Raw genomic sequence first — 16,785 nt, forward strand, 5'->3', positions numbered from 1 at the left:
ACTTTTATAAGGAGTGGGGTGGTGACCATGCACTGGAGAAAAGTTGGGTCCATTTAATGGTTGTTATGGTAACACTTCATTAGCAAAAAGATAATGTGATATTAGCTAGAGGAAAAAGTAATTAAATGTGAATGAAATAAACATGCAAACAATAATCAATTACCTGACTATAAAAAAAGAAGTTAATTGACTCTTTTTAAGCACTATGTTTGTTTCGAATGAAGTTAGAGAAAAAGAAATTTAAAGAACTGAAGTCAATCAAATATCTTGGCTGAACGGTACATGATGATATGATCTAACACCAGAGCACCAGCTGCAGAATGGAAATCACTAAATTGCCAACAGATCTTAGTGTTTTCATTTTGTACGAAATTACTAACAGGATGTGCTCTTCAATAACAGTAATACCCACCCCAAAGAGTCATAAAAGAGTGCTTTCTTTCCCAATTCAATGTTTTAATTAAGTTGCATCTACAAATAGTTTATTTGGAGATGTTGCTAGGTTGCTTGTTAGCAGGTGCGTGACAAAGTTAACTTTCCATCCCCTAGAAGGGACACACTTTCGGCTTTAACTCCTTATTTGGTAAACGGTTTAACCCATTTCGAGAGGTCTTGTCGTTCGTATGTTTCGCCGTGGCGGAGTTTAGGTCGTACAGCTCTACAGAACCGAAAACGGCTTTAATGGAACAAGAAGGTCAGTAAAATAACTGGTTTTAGACATTTTAAGTGACAGTACGTACCAGTAGTTGCAGTTAGCTAAAGATTGATCTTCTTTGATGGCTTCCAGAATTGCAACGTTAGAAGGAGGAATCGATTATGATCATGCTCATAATTATTTTTTGCTGATTCTGTGCACATTAGTTACATTTAACGTCTACTAAAAGATGTTTTACAGCATTATTTGTTACTTTGAAATAAAAGGCCGTCCAAAACTTTATGAATTCAACACGAAAAGATGAAAGCTTTTGTAATCGTGTGTGCCATGTTATGTGCTGCAGATTATTAAATTCGCATCTCTTTCAGCCTGCGTATAAACGAGTTTCTTTAAATTCAGAACATTCCCGCTTCAGTCGTAATGTTTCTCCTGTGTGAAACTCAATCCAAGTATTAAATTTGACAAAAACACTGTAGACGTATGGCTTCCTATCAAAGTCAGCCACTTAACAACAGAAATGCTTGCTGCAAAACAACAACATGTAACACAAGTGCGGCATCCATTTTGAAAACGTTGCGAAAGTTCAGGCACGAAAATTCAGTTTCGTGGAACAAACGATCATCCATTTATTTGTCACAGGATTTAATTGCGTTCGGCAAATCTCCAATTGAAAAACCTTGTAAAACTGCGTCGGCCAAGCACATTTTAAAAAACAGTGTTCAATATACGTGTAAATACATACATGACAGTCAGGATATGCGACGGGACTGTAATCCCAGTTTAGTTACACACATAAGGAAAATTTCCTCTTTTCATCAATAAGATATTGTATTTATTTCTGCTCACAAAGATATGTGAAGGCAACAACAGCAAAAGATGTTTGTTAAATTTTTAAGTAAAGTCGGCTAGTTTTCCCATAAGGGAACAACTACAGTAAATAATTAATGAAGAACATATTGACTTAACAATATTTCTTTTGTACTAACCTTCCAGGAGGAGTAAGAATTCCTCATTGAATTTTGTTTTGCAAAACTGTACATGATAGCTTAAACATACTGCACAGGCGCGAGCACTGACACAAGCTTGAGTGCACATGGTGACATGCGCGGGAGTGATTTAAGAAATGTACCCTGCAACCCCATATTACCTTGTCAAAACTCTCTGAAGTGCAGGACATAAAACAAATAAGTGATATCGCGTAAGATGCCAACATGTTGTGGGGAATTATGCAATTTAGGCCATAGCGTACATATACAGTGCATTTCCATTTTTATCAACATGCTTGAACTCAACATGTGAAAAACCTGAAACATCAGAACACCCACAAACAAGGTTAGTTGACAGTTAGGATTAGGGTTAGAAGTAAGCAGTTGGTGGATTGGTTAGCATTTTTCGTGGTTAGAGTGAACTTTTAGAAGGGTGTTACTGGTGGTTCTGGGGTGTTCCTGGTTTTAGTGTACATGCCAACTTGTCCTAACTGCATATATATTTTGAAGGGTGTTAGATAAGGTTTATAAGCAGATGCAGTAACTATTTAAGCATGTTATCTCATTCAGCGCATAGGCTGGCATGCAGAAGGGTCCTGCATCTAAAACATTTACATAAAAATTTAAAAAGTACTAAGCTAATTAAAATGATATTTACAAAGAAGGCTAAAAGAAACATTTACTAAAATATGATTAAAGAAATATTTGCTACGTGGCGAAAGGTCTGTATATTGTCGACATTTACCGTATTTGCAGGGAGTTCAGTAAAAATTTTCACACCACTAAAAAGCAAGGTGTTTTTCCCGTAATTTAATTTGACCTTTGGTGGAGATAACCTAATACTCTGCCTGGTAATATAATTATGAATGTTGCTTAATCTAGTAAAATAAAGGATAATTTTTCCATATATCAAGGGCAACACACACCTGATCATGGTTTAATAAAATAATAATCAGCAATAATAGGGAGAGATATTCAGATATGAAGTCACTTTGAAATAAGTCTTTTCAATATTAGGAGATCTATAACTTACTTGACAACTGGCTGTCTAGAGATTTTAATGTTTGTGACATACCCATGGATTTTGTATAAAAAATTAATGATTATACTTTAAACAAGAATGGTTACCTTGGTTACTTATTACATGGCTTGTAATATCTGTAAGGTTGGTATTTATTTGGATTTTTGTATTTTTGTTTCAGAGTCAAGCAGCAGCCGTGGCTGCTGCGACTATTTGCTGACAGCATTGTCTATCGTAATGTTTGTATGTACTCTCCCATTATCCCTGTTCTTCTGCTTGAAGGTAAGATAAAAGTAGCATGATAATTTTTATATTACAAAATTTACCAAAATGACAAACTTGCCGGTACACTAATTACCGTATTTATTCGATTAAGCGCCCAACCTCGAATAAGCGCCCACCCCCATCCCACAAAAAAGGTGAAGTGCACAAGAGGAGTTAAAATTGAGCAAGTACTACTGAGAGTCTTTCCCGAAGACCGATTTTTTTCTTAGTATTTTACAGAAACTTTCAATGAACAGTTACAATTCTGCTTTGGTACATCTTCACGTGTTATTACTTATTGTTTTGTTACAAAATCAACTTACCACTTGCTGAAGACGGTGAAAATTTAATAAGTGCCCAGCCTGGAATAAGCGCCCACCCTCAAGGTCCAAAAATTTAATAGGCGCCCAGGGCGCTTAATCGAATAAATACGGTAAATATCCTTGTAAATACACTTTGTCTGTGGCAATCGGTAGAGGTAATTTCAGTAGAATGATTCATTCGATATGAGATTATTAAACACTAAATTTTCGGTGGCCTCTGTCCACCTTCATCAGAGTATTGAAAATGAGTTTGTTAAAATATTAGTGCCACTAGGCATGTTTGAATACGCCATCCAATCTTTAATTTCTTAACAATGGAGTGTAAGCGCCGGAAGGGGTTTCCTTTCGTTAACCATTGGAATCCGCCGTAGAGTGCCACGACTCTAGGAACAGTCTCTTGGTGTAACTTGAGATTCCTCGTTCAAGGATCGTGGCATTTCTTGGGTGGATGTCATGCTCGGTTGATTCCGCGTGTTGTTTAATTGCAGACTCTCCATTACAAGGGGGCCGGGATCGTGTTCGGCTCCACGTGAGCTCCAAGAGCGCTTACTTTCTCCAATGTAAGTAAACGCGCAGTCATTACATCTGACCTTATAGACGATTCCTCTTCTTTGGTGGTCTTGTGGCCGATCTTATGGTTTCTTAAAGATCTGGCCAAGCGTTTGGCATGGTGCCGCGCTTGTAATGGAGAGTCTTCAATTAAGCAACACGCGGAATCAACCGAGCATGACATACACCCAAGAAATGCCACGATCCTTGAACGAGGAATCTCAAGTTACACTAAGAGACTGTTCCTAGAGTCGTGGCACTCTACGGTGGATTCCAATGCGGTTAACGAAAGGAAACCCCTTCCGGCGCTTACACTCCATTGTTAAGAAATTAAAGATTGGATGGCATATTCAAACATGCCTAGCGCGCGCTAATATTTTAACGAACTCATTTTCAATACTCTGATGAAGGTGGACAGAGGCCACCGAAAATTTAGTGTTTAATAATCTCAGATCGGATGAATCATTCTACTGTAATTAAATATCACCGATACGTTATCATGCATGCCTCTCATGGATAAAATGCTCAGAATTTTGTTTCGTTCATTAAAGGTGAATTATATAGTCTTTAGGTATTTAGCATTTCATTTATTTTTTTTGACTCAAAACAGATTGTTCAGGAGTATGAGAGAGCCGTTATTTTCCGTCTTGGTCGGTTGCTGCCTGGAGGAGCAAAAGGACCAGGTTAAAATATATTAATTTAGAATTATATTAAAAAACCCATACCAACTTTGAACAATATTGATAGATCACTGAGACCATGTATGGCTGTAACTTTGAGGAATCTAAAAATTATTTCAATATGTTTTTCTCCACAAATCATGTCACCATATCAAGATATCTCCTGGAAAACCCTAGCATTCCCCCATCTGGAACAATTTGTTTTCATGTCTGCCCTCATGTTTTAAAGGACAGAGTTTTTGACAGGCTGACAATTTTTTGAAAAAGGTTTTTCTGATTTTCTTTTAGGATTGTTCTTTATCTTACCTTGTATTGACTCCTACCAGAAAGTTGATCTAAGAACAGTGTCCTTTGATGTGCCGCCACAAGAGGTAATCAACAATACTCTGACAATATTGACAGTAAACCGTGTAATACTGTAAAATTCTACAATAAAATAGCAATGCGAAATATTAAATTGTCAGTTGCACGGGACAATGGAATTATCTGTATCCCCGACCAAAAATGGAATAAAATAGAAATATGTAGACTGCCCACAGCCTTTTGATTTTTCAATGCAAAAAAGCAAACGAAGCGAGCGCAAAAGGGCAAACGAAGAGAGCGCAAAGCGTGAGCGCCCGCGTGCGGGAGGGGGGGGGGGCATTGGGGGGAAGAAGCGAGCGAAACAAAAATAGAGAGGCTGTAGACATCTTTGAATAAAAGTAGAAGTATTAGACTCCTCCCCTTGTCATCGCCTTGTAATTTACAACTCTGCCTCTTGACCTTTCAATTAAATCGGACCAATTAAATTTGAGCGGTAAAGTGCTTGTTTAATTGACTACAAGTGTCAGTTTACCAAACAACTACACGCGTGGTGACAACAACGTCTGAGACGACTTCTTCGACCACCAAAAAACCTGCAAAAAGAGGCAGGAAGCTAAATTCAAACGGTCCCTCCGATTTTTGCAAAATATGCGGGTGCTTATTCTCGATTTGCTTGGAAACCTTCGGCAAGACATCGTACATCTCTACGGAAAATTTATTTGTCGAGCCAAAATTTGAAGGTGTTTTACGGCGAAAGTTGGCAGACGTCTTGATCGATTTGGGAATTGCAAGAAGACGAATTTCGTTCAAGTAGAGTGTGTTCATCTTGTGCATCTTAAGCTAAGCTAGACTTGCAGCAAGCAATGTTGAATTTATAAAGAAATCTCTAGCACGTAGAATCTCCTACATCAAGGCAAGTTGATTGTGACGAGCGATTCAAAAGAATGTCACGTTCGCATCACACGTCTTTGGTGAGGCAAAGTTATGCCAGCCAAGTGATTTGCCAAAAGTTATGCCGGCCAGGTGATTTAATTTGATTATTCATGATGCTTTTTAGTAGCCTGAATTTCAGACATCCCTCTGTGATCGCCTGCTCACCTTCGCCTCCTGGTGAGCAGGCGAGCACAGAGGGATGTCTGAAATTCAGGCTAGCTTCTTAGCGGCAAAACAACAAGAACAACAACATTCCCATCTTCTTGCAGTTGTTTCGCCGTAGCATACAGCTGGTAGATAAGGCTTTTCCAGAAGCCAGTCGGAAAAATTCCGAAAATTTCCTTTGAACAAAGAAGGTGGCGAACAGCCTCTTTCTGCTCGGCTTTGAGCGACAAAACGTTTGGAAATTTCTCCAACGAGCGTTCCAATAATCGATCCATCGCAAATCACAGCATGTCAACAATGATGACAACTCGAGCAAACCGCAAGACACCACCTGCAAGCAATCGTGATCGGTCGTTGTCAAGGCGATGACACTTTTGTCGCCTCTCAACCAATTGGAATTTTCCGTTTCTGGAGAAACGGGAAATTCGATATTTCCAAAGATGTCTACAGCCCCTCTATTTTTTTCGCTCCCCCGCCCCCCACCCCCTTGCTTCTTCCATTTTGCGCCGGCGTCCAGTTCTCTTGCCAGTTCTCACTGCGCGCTCATCGATTGAAAAAATAGAGGGCTGTGGACAGTCTAAGAAATATTTAAAATAGTGGATGTAAATTGCACAACTATAACAAGTGATATGTACATCAAGTCCCCATTTTTCACTTGTTTGCAAGGACTATTTTCAAGGTTTTGAGAGCTGACCTCAACTGATTAGGCCTTCATATATTGTAACTACATCCAGAATCTAAAATATATAAAAAAAAATTCTGTTTCAGATTTTAACAAAAGACAGTGTGACTGTGGCGGTAGATGCTGTGGTGTATTTCAGAATCCATGATGCTACCACATCTATTACCAATGTGGAGAACGCCAATCGCTCCACACGCCTGCTGGCACAGACCACCCTGCGAAATGTGCTGGGTACCAAAAACCTCAGTGAGATCCTGGCTGACCGTGAGGTGATCAGCCATGTCATGCAGGTAAAACATGTACTCCTTATTATAAAATGGTCCTTTTTAGTGCAGAATGCACTTTTGTGATGGTTTGGTGGGCAGTCGTGTGATAAACCCCTAAACCCCTCAAGCGCTAAAGCACTATGGTGTAAACTTTTAATCAGCAATTAATTAATTAATATCAATTAATTAATTATTCCTTGTGGAGGGGGTGGGGGTGGGGAGCACCTGACCGTACCCCTAGGTAAAACCTGGAGCACATCTATGTTACTTTCATATGAAGATCTCAAACGTATATATTTGTTTCAGAAAACCCTTTGCTCTCCTTGTGGTACTACTTGACGTTCTAGGGCAACGTTCTTTACGCCAAACGCATGCGCAGTTTAGTCTACATTTTTTGCTGGAACTCTCATGAACATCGCTTGTATTGCGTGTTTGTGGTAGGATTCCTGCAGACTTCGTGGCGCCAAGTAAAAACCGCAAATTAATTAAATTAGATTTTGAGACTTTCACAGCGCTTTCGTAATTAGGTTGCAAACTGCACCGGGACGGCGTGAACACCTGATAACCAGGAAACATATCCTAGCTGTACTGCGTTTTAAAAAACCTGTCGAAAAATATGTTTTTTGATTAGATTTGTTTCTTTAGTTTTTGAGAATCGTCTTTCGTGCAGTCTAAACCGTAACTTAATTAAATTAAACAAATGTCATCGATGCCGCCGTAAAACAAACAAAAAACAAAAGTATTTTGTTACAAACGAACAAAAGTGTCGTGTTACTTTTGCAAAGATTAGCGTATGGAACACCAGGGAAAGAGTACAAGTAGCCTGTGAACAGTTTTTCCGAAAGTAAAATAAAGCAAATAAACACGAACATATATAAAACATCATACTTTCAATTGTTCCATATTGCATTCTGCACTTACCAAATCATCGAGATTTTTGTAGGTAATTATTTTCTTTCTTTGTTTATGTATGTCATATGCACTATTTTTTATTATTTTTATTAACTCTTGTGGATATTATTTCTGTATAAGGCAAACTGAGCAACAACCCTCCAAGTTAAGACCATTTTAGTCGCCATGGCGACTAAAATTTTGGAGCTGGCGACCAAATTGGAACTGAAGTCGCCAGCCTGGCGACTAAAATGAAGGAGAAGGATTGAAAGCGTGGCTTAATTTAGCGACTAAAATTTTTCACTGGCGACCAAACTTGAGCAGTCGGTGGCCAAATGGCTACTAAGCAAAAAAATAAACTTGGAGGGTTGAGCAAATAAATAAATAAATAAATAGCCACTCATCAGTTATTTATTTGAAAACCAGATGGCTCAGCGCACGCTATTGCCTGACACGCGCTATCAAGGTCCACTTTTTCAGTTCTCCACTTAATTTTTATCGTTATGGTGCGCACTTCTTGGAATGTGATAACAGATCATAAATACTCATTATTTAAACTATTTATTATTGTCTTACCGGTAAACTTTTGTACGCGTGACTTCAAGAAAACGAGAGGATTACCTCGGCGATTTGTGCTAAAGTTCGGTCACTTCCGTCACATTTGAAGGAGATGTTGGTTTCGTTTGCATACGTTTTGATCGTTTAAGTAGTGTTCGTTTGGTTTTCATGTTGCAACTGCGAGGTATTTTTGAACGTGCGTTTAATTCATTTAAAACGTTTGGCATCGTTCGTTTGAATCGATTGAAGCGTTTATCATAATTAATCGTTTCAATCGTTTTTAGCGTTCGAAGCAAACTACCGTAAAAAAACCCAGTCACATCAAAACTATTCGAAGTTTTAATTAATTACGGTCAGCATGACACGGAAAGATCGACGTCAGTCACATAGTTTTGCTTCGCGAAATTTCAAGACAACTTTATTTGTCAGCTGTTTGTTCATTGAAGTGTGAAATTTAGCGCCGAAACAAATTGAAGTGCTGATTTATGTTAAAGCGAAATTTATGAATCATGGAGCAGTTGGTTTTAATAGTAAATGATACAAGTTTTTGATATTTGGAACCGTTTTATAGGAAAGAAACATAATCGAAAGAGCCAGACATGACCAGACTATAAATAGATACGATGATACGAAAGTAAAACGAACGAAATTTATCAGATAAAAAGTGCACATTACTCTGTTGACGTGTGGGCATAACTTTATGATTTGTACGTGCTTTATTAATACAGTTGGTTGATTAAGCTGAAAATATGGGTCGTATGAGTTTGTTTTGAGACCTGAGAACCGACCAAGAACCAAGAAAACCGCAAAGTACATGTCCGTACATCGATGAAAAGTTTGATACGATCGAAACGCACCAAAACAGTGAAAAGTTTTAAACGATTGAAACGCTCGTTTTAAATGTTTGAAAAGCTCTTTTTAATTAACAAATAAAGAAGCCTAAGCCATGTTTTATACTGTCATAAAACACGACGGGCATTTGAGAACACGAGGGAAAAGTTTAATAAAAAATATGTACAACAAGAGCGAGTAAACAAAGATGAAAAGCAGAAAATAGTTTACGGGAAGACCAGAAAACTGACACAATTTCATTCAGTATTCGACGTAAAATAAGGCTAAGCATTTCAGGTAAGTTTGTTACCTTTTAATCTTGATCTTGTCTTTTTGAACTTCGATAAACTTTACCGACTGCACCGAGTGCAATTTCGTCTCAGCATAATATAGTAGTCTCGATGACATCCGTCCCTTGCTTCGTTTGACTTGAACAAGGCGTATAATTTCCAGAAAAGCTATTGCTTCGGATATTCCCGTAAACCTTAATTGTTGTCACAATCAAGTTCCAGCATGAATAGACGATTTAAGAGGAGATCGTCGAAGAAAATCTTCGAAAGAAAACTCTCTCGCTCGCTTTCCTTGCGAGTTTCATTCAACTCAAACAGTGGACACCGCGCCACAATTTTTCCCGCCTCACTTCGTTTACATCAAAATGAAATGTCCAGTGGATTTATACTTAAAAAGGAATTTAATAAAACAATTATTCCATTCGCCCTTGTTGGATACGAGTGGTTATAGCCAACGAACAGTCAACGACGCGCGAAGCACTCGAGGAAAGCTGACGAAAAACAATAAAACATGATTTTTCTTTGTTTTATACTCTGATAAAACATAGGTTTTTAGCCAATCAGAGCGCGCGTAGACTCCTATCTATATTATAAAACGTTTTAAACCATAATCAGCGAAAACCAAACGCACGATAGGCACATTGAACCTGAACATGTAACGCTGAATTTGTGATTGCTATTCTTTAATTACAAAAAATAGCAAAGTGGAAACTGATGCATAAGGAAGTACAGGTAATGTGCACTTCAAATATATAAAAATTAGCATGATATTGTGGTTAAACACATTACAGTAAATGTAATTTCTCAAAATGTGTCTCCTCCTAATTTGACACTTTTACGCAAATGCTTTTTCTTTATTTTTGTTTTTTATGCGAATAAAGAGTTTTCTCAAGATTTGCTTATATATAACTTGATGCACATAATATATAACTTGATGCACATAAAATATAGTTTTTATCTATGTCTTCAATTTTTTTCTACAGTTTGCATAGTTCATGTTTTAAGACGTTTTTTAGCGTTACATTTTCTGTGACGGTCGTGACAGGCAATAGCGTGCGCTCAGCCAGATATTATTTAACTAGTTAGGAGTAATGTTAAATGTTTATAGCATGTAAGAAATACTTAAATTTTATTTTTGTTTCTACCATTAAACAGACGTCTTTGGATGAGGCCACTGATCCTTGGGGAGTCAAGGTGGAGCGTGTGGAAGTGTAAGTAAAAGTTTAGTTTTTTCCTGCTTCCATTTTAAGGTATCAGTGTACCCCAAATGACCATCATGCATTGGAGCTGCCTTACCATCTGGTAATTAACACAAACCCCAGCAATGTATATATTTTCTGAAAGCTTAGGAATTGTACATTACGAAAATATATTTATATTAAGTTAAAATATTAAAGTGCTACTATGATCAAATTTTCAATTTCCACTTTTTTACATTTTTGTGTACAATAAGACTTTCTTACTCACCTTGCCAATTTTTAATCCATTACAAGCGTCAGAAGTCGTTTTATTTTAACGTTTATTTACGATAAATTACGGCTGCCATTAAACAACCTTGTTCCAAGGCTTGGTTGCGAATCGTGAGAAAATGACATCACAGGCTACAAAATACCTCACAGGTTAAAATTATAATAACAATATGTATTGAAAATCACGCGTAAAACAACAAAAACTTTGGGCTTGTTTTTCGTGCAATTTTCTATGCTGATTGTTATTCTAATTTCAACCCATGAGGTATTTTAGCCTTTGACGTCATTTTCTCCCTATTCACAACCAAGCTTTGGAACAAGGTTGATTAATGGTGGCCATAAACTCTCTGGTATAATGTTATAATAAAACGACTTCTGATGTTTGTAATAGATTGAAATTTGGCAAGGTGAGTAAGAAAGTCTAATTTTTCACGAGAATGTAAAAAAAATGAAAATCAAAAACTTGATCATAGTAGCACTTTAAAGTTGTCCAAATAGAGCGTGTTATTTCCAAAAGTACCAAGGCTCATAAATCGGGTTCACTTCCGGACAAATTTGAAGAAGAAAAAGCGATCGCTATGTGTTCTTCACACCTTTCTCTAAAAAACTGTGTCTGGAAATATTGATTACTTGTCTGGTTTGTTTTTGACACGCAGTTAAACTTCCAGAGTGTAAGAAACAACTATTCTCTTTGTTTAAACAGCCATAACTTGTGAAAGAAGAAAAATATAAAAATTCGCCGACACAGTTCTGTTGCTCGATTATTAGCAACATTCTTTGCAAATTTCAGCGAAAATTGTTGAAACTCCACTGAAAACGAACTAAAAATGTGCGCCTCTCTCTTCGAAACTTTGTTTTCGAGATACGAAAGAAAATGTATATTTGGGCATTCTTCCAGTGTAATGAGATTAATTACACAATACGTGTGAAAATTTTACTTTAACATTTTACTTTAACAATAGATCTTGTTCAAAACGGTGTCAAATGTTGGAAACGTTCTGGCTGGAAACGGTCTGTTGCATGATTTCAGTTCTACTGCTCGTGCTTTAACAATTTTCGTCCCAGTGCAACAGTTTTAGAAATGTTAAATCTGAAACAACAAAAACGTGGAATCGCACGCATCCTAAAGTAAATCAAGGGACTGGTCATGATGCTAGCTCGTGGCATTACCACTTCAAGGTAGTGAATAATTACTTGTTGTCGCTATCTACTAGCGCATCTGCCAAATCTTTGGTTTTTTTTTCGTTTTTTGCAACATTGTTCGAACTTGAGATAGAAATGGGAAAATGTTTCTTCTTTGACGTCAGGAAAACTATGCATTTTGCCAGCGCAAAACACTCAAAGCAACTCATCAAAAACCAAGAACTCTGATAGTCACGCAACGGTAGTATCGCCGCCGGCGCACGTTCGGACAACTTGTTGACAGCTATCATTATCAAATAATTAATGACAAGAAATGTTTTTCCTTCATAACTTTGTTTAGAGTCGATCTTTTTTCTTGTAGCTTTTTTTTAAATGAAAGGTCTTAATGTGATCTACCTAAAAATGCCAAAATATATTTTTCTTTAAAATGGTTAATTTTGGGGTACACTGATACTTTAATGCAGAGCTGAATCGGTCATTAAAAGTTATAAATTGGTGACCTTGTTATTTCTTAATAAACAAAAGTGTTAGAACCTTCATATGTATTACTAACATGTTTTGTAATGTTACTAACTTCAGGAAGGATGTACGTCTTCCTCAGCAACTGCAGAGGGCCATGGCAGCTGAGGCTGAAGCCTCTCGTGAAGCTCGTGCCAAGGTACAACTTTTGAAGTTTTTTTAGCGTCATTTTGATTGGTTGATATGCTAAGCAAAGCCCTTCAGATTCATGATACTTGCTGTATGATGGAAGTATATTTACCCTGAAATTTGCTCATTGTCTAATAGCTTCACTCTTATTTCAGGTCATTGCTGCTGAGGGTGAGATGAATGCATCTCGTGCATTAAAGGAGGCTGCTGACATCATTTCTGAGTCTCCCTCCGCCCTCCAGTTGCGATACTTGCAGACGCTGACGACCATCTCAGCTGAAAAGAATTCCACTGTCCTTTTCCCTCTTCCTGTGGATTTCCTCAGTAGATTTCTGCCAGATAGGAAGGGGTGACTAGATAGTCAGAAAAAAACCGATACTGACTCAACAATGCAAGATAGTTCACTGTAGACATGTGTAGTCAGCTCTTACATTGTGCAGAAGTAATGTAATTAATAGTTTTTCGGTATTGTTTTAATTTAACTTTGGTCTAGTTTAATTACCGTACTAACAGTACACGAATGGAACTTGGTCTGTAATGCTGTTTTCTTTTTGCTATAGTATTTGTAGTTAAAAGATTGTTCTTGGTAAAAGAGACATATAATTCATGGAGGGATTGGCAATGGATATTAACCATCCCAAATTTCTTGGCAGAGTTGAACCTGAGAGGAGATCACTTTATCTTTATACTTTTTTACTCAAGGCGAGGGTAAACAAAGTGATGATGAATTCCTTTTAGTAGAAGACTTATACTGCTGATTTTTTTTGTGTGGGATCTGTATGACATTTTTTGTGTGGGATCTGTATGACATTTTTGCTAAACTACAGGAATCCTGATTTCTCAAACCCTTTATTTCACTAATCTACCAATAACTTGAACCAAATTGGTTTTCCTAATTGGATTAGCTTCATTACCTCAAATACTCCTTTTTACTGCCGATTTCTTGAACTCCCAATATCTCAAACCAGTTTTTGGTTTCCTTGGAGGCCAGAGAAATAAGGATTTCACCCTCCCTTCGTGTCTTTAGCTGAAAAGAAAAGCTTTATTGAAGAGCAGTCAAGTACAATGTGGTGCTAAAAAAAATCACTGGTATTATAACATACATCAGTCATATCCATTAGTGCCAGTCTCCCTGGATCACAGCCTGTGCATGTGCCCTGTATTAGCCCAGAGGGGATTTGCACGCTGGTATTGACTAGTGCATATTATGTGTAAGAATCAGCTGTTTTTCTTTTTTTTAAGTTCCAATAAGTGGACATTATGTATGCAATAAAAATTATACAAAATTATTGTTCTGACAATGTCAGGTTGGTGGAGATTTTTAAAACGTGAAAATATATTATCACAGAAAACAATTCAGTTATCAATTAATTTTAAATGATGCACATGCAATGTGGTGTACAATTTCCTTTTTGTAGTACAAACTACTTTAGTTTATTTGTTAGCAGTGAGAATTACTCCAGGCTAGTAGATAGTTTAGTGGTTTAAAATGCTTTTCAGTAACAATTGCCATGTCAGCTATTACTCTTTTCGTATCTCTATTCATACTGGATCAGCAGGCTGCAGGATATGTGACTCCTTTGTCAGGGTCGGATGAGCGGTCCTGACCATGCATCAGTCCAAAATATGACACCGGACTTGTAGACACACAGAATGATCCCAGGGGGGTACTTGCAGTATACATGACGGGGAGGTCCGACGTATTTTTTGGGGTTGAAAATTTACACCCTCGGTATTTTTTTGGGTCAAGAGATCTGTCATGTATTTTTTTAGGACTTAAAGTCTGTTTGATTGAATAAATCAGTATCGAGGTGCTAGGTTTTGTATTTTTTGGGGTAGAAAATTTTGTTGCCAGGTATTTTTTTGGGTGTAAAATTTCAGGCTCATGTATTTTTTTGGGTTCGCAATATGAAGCTCCGTTGGACCCCCCCGTCATGAATACTGCAAGTACCCCCCTGGGAGAATGATGTCTGTTTCATCAGTCTTATTCATAAAAGCCTTGCAAACAGAGCATTGAATAATAAACACACAGAGAGTAATTGTATGATGCAGTGAATTATTAGTGTGTCATTGAACTTCTGTTACCCAGTGATGATATAAACAATCTAAGATTAACCTGCGATCAGGCGTTATTTTTCTCGCGGCGGAGGGGTCAACGGAAAAATGAACGCCTGATACAATTACTTGTCGAGTCGTCTGTAAAAAGTCCAGAATCTGGACTTTTTTCTGATTGGTCAGAAAACAAAAGGCAACATTAAAACTCTATCTTGATTGGCTAATTGAGTTCAAGTCTAATTTCCGGTCCAAAAATATCACGCGTAGAAGATTGTTATCATGGCGGGTGTTGAGCGGAATGAAGTAGAGAGCGAGTTCTTCTAGCTTTTAGAAAATCTCTCAAGAGTTTTGTTCACAAAACATTTAAAGACGAACAAAGGGAGTGTATTCAACGAATAGTTTGTGAAAGAAAAGATGTTTTGGCGGTGCTTCCGACGGAATTCGGCAAGAGCGTGATCTATCACCAATGGTGTCGAAGATTATGCACCAGTCAATATAAACCCCCGCACCCCCCGGGCCGGGACATAGCGGGGCATTAGCGGGGAATTTGAAGTGATTTGACGACACTGAGAGGCACGGCTACCGGGGCTTTTGAAAGCTTTTGAACTTCGTACTAAATCAGCCGGGGCATGGAGCGGGGCATTTTCCTCTGACAGCGGAAAGACTGGCACGATAATTTTCAGAGAAGACTGGGTCGAGATATTGGACCTTGGTGGCAATGGCGTCAATGGCCCAGGGGGGGGGGGGGACTCCCATATTAAAGGGACGGGGATGCTCGTCGGAAATTTTGAAAAGAACCCCTAAAAGAGACCAATCTGGGTGTGGCACAAGCCTTTCTTGACCCCTAAAAGATACCAAAAAACTAAGAATGGAGTTTATATTTGTATATTTCTTCGTGTGTAACCCTAAACGAGACCATTATGGCTAAAAATATTGGCGTTTTGGGCGTTTTTCCCCGGAACACCCTAAGCGAGACCAAAAGTCCGAAATTTACACCCCTAAGCGAGACGACGAGCATCCCCGTCACTTTCATATGCGAGTCCCCCCCCCCCCCCGGGGTCAATGGCGGATTGCGAAGAGAGAAAGGTTAGTATCCTCGCTAATTTGTAACGTAAAAAGGCCATCCGAAGTATCTTGTTCGTGATTGTTGTTCGAAAATGAGTTTTCTATTTATATTTCTCATTTATTATAACTGAAATATTGGCCGTTGTTGTCTAAATTGCTGCATTTGGTCAGCCATTAATAAACGTTCTTGTTGTGTACAGTATCTTTGTTTTTTTGTTTTTTTTAAATCCATTGGCTATAAATTATTCAGCTGACGCTATTTCCGAAAGGACCGGGGCACTTGGGCGGGGGTATTTATTCCCATTAGAACATAAAAACTGCCACAGGGTGCGGGGCGTTAAACAACTTTTGATGTAAGTTCCTGTCAAATGCCCCGCTATGTCCCGGCCGGGGGGGTGCGGGGGTTTATATTGACTGGTGCATTATTACATCACACCACCAAAGACGCCAGACGATCGTGCCAGTGACGAAAACTACAACCTTGAAATGTCTAACCTGAGCCTTACACAAAATCAGCCTTTGCAGAAAACAAATTTTAAAAACCATCCGATCAGCTCGTTCAAAAGGGTTATTCAAACACACGTTTGTGAGAGTAAAAATATAATTTGAAGGCGCTAATCACGCTTATCTGATGGCATCGCCGACATTCTCGACGACGTTGACAGATACTTTAATTAGGGGGCGGCAGACGACTTCACAAGAAATTGTATCAGGCTTTCCTTTTTTTTTCGCCTTCCCTCCGCCGCGAAAAAAAAAGAAAGCCTGATCGCAGGTTAATCTAAGATATGTAAAAACTTTCCAGTATGCTAAAAATCGACTTGCCGGGGTTTTTGTTCGTCTGCAACACAGGCTAATTCAAAGTTAACCTGCGATCAGGCATTTTTTCCCCCGCTTAGAAGTAGGGAGGGAGGGCATGATTTCAGGTTAATTTGAAGTGAGATTGTGTAACATCATTGAACGCTTATTTGAAAAAATATATATCAATGACCCATTCACGCAAGAAAACAT

General features: G+C 38.2%; 1 protein-coding gene across 2 annotated transcripts; it reads left to right on the top strand.

Moving 5' to 3' along the window:
- Positions 1-571: 571 nt before the first annotated feature.
- Positions 572-14,701, top strand: LOC144635836 (mechanosensory protein 2-like). 2 transcript variants are annotated; one of them, XM_078494955.1, is made up of 8 exons: positions 572-694; positions 2,844-2,944; positions 4,409-4,481; positions 4,767-4,849; positions 6,648-6,851; positions 10,553-10,608; positions 12,589-12,667; positions 12,813-14,701. In XM_078494955.1, exons 1-8 carry the CDS (start codon positions 682-684, stop codon positions 13,008-13,010), a joined length of 807 nt encoding a protein of 268 aa, XP_078351081.1. In that variant the 5' UTR covers positions 572-681; the 3' UTR covers positions 13,011-14,701. The 2 variants fall into 2 exon arrangements, with proteins under 2 accessions (XP_078351081.1, XP_078351089.1); XM_078494963.1 differs by having other exon boundaries at positions 603-698; positions 2,851-2,944.
- Positions 14,702-16,785: the final 2,084 nt, after the last annotated feature.

Source organism: Oculina patagonica, chromosome 1, assembly GCF_052425735.1.
Source record: "Oculina patagonica isolate OP01 chromosome 1, crgOcupat, whole genome shotgun sequence".
NCBI lineage: Eukaryota > Metazoa > Cnidaria > Anthozoa > Scleractinia > Oculinidae > Oculina > Oculina patagonica.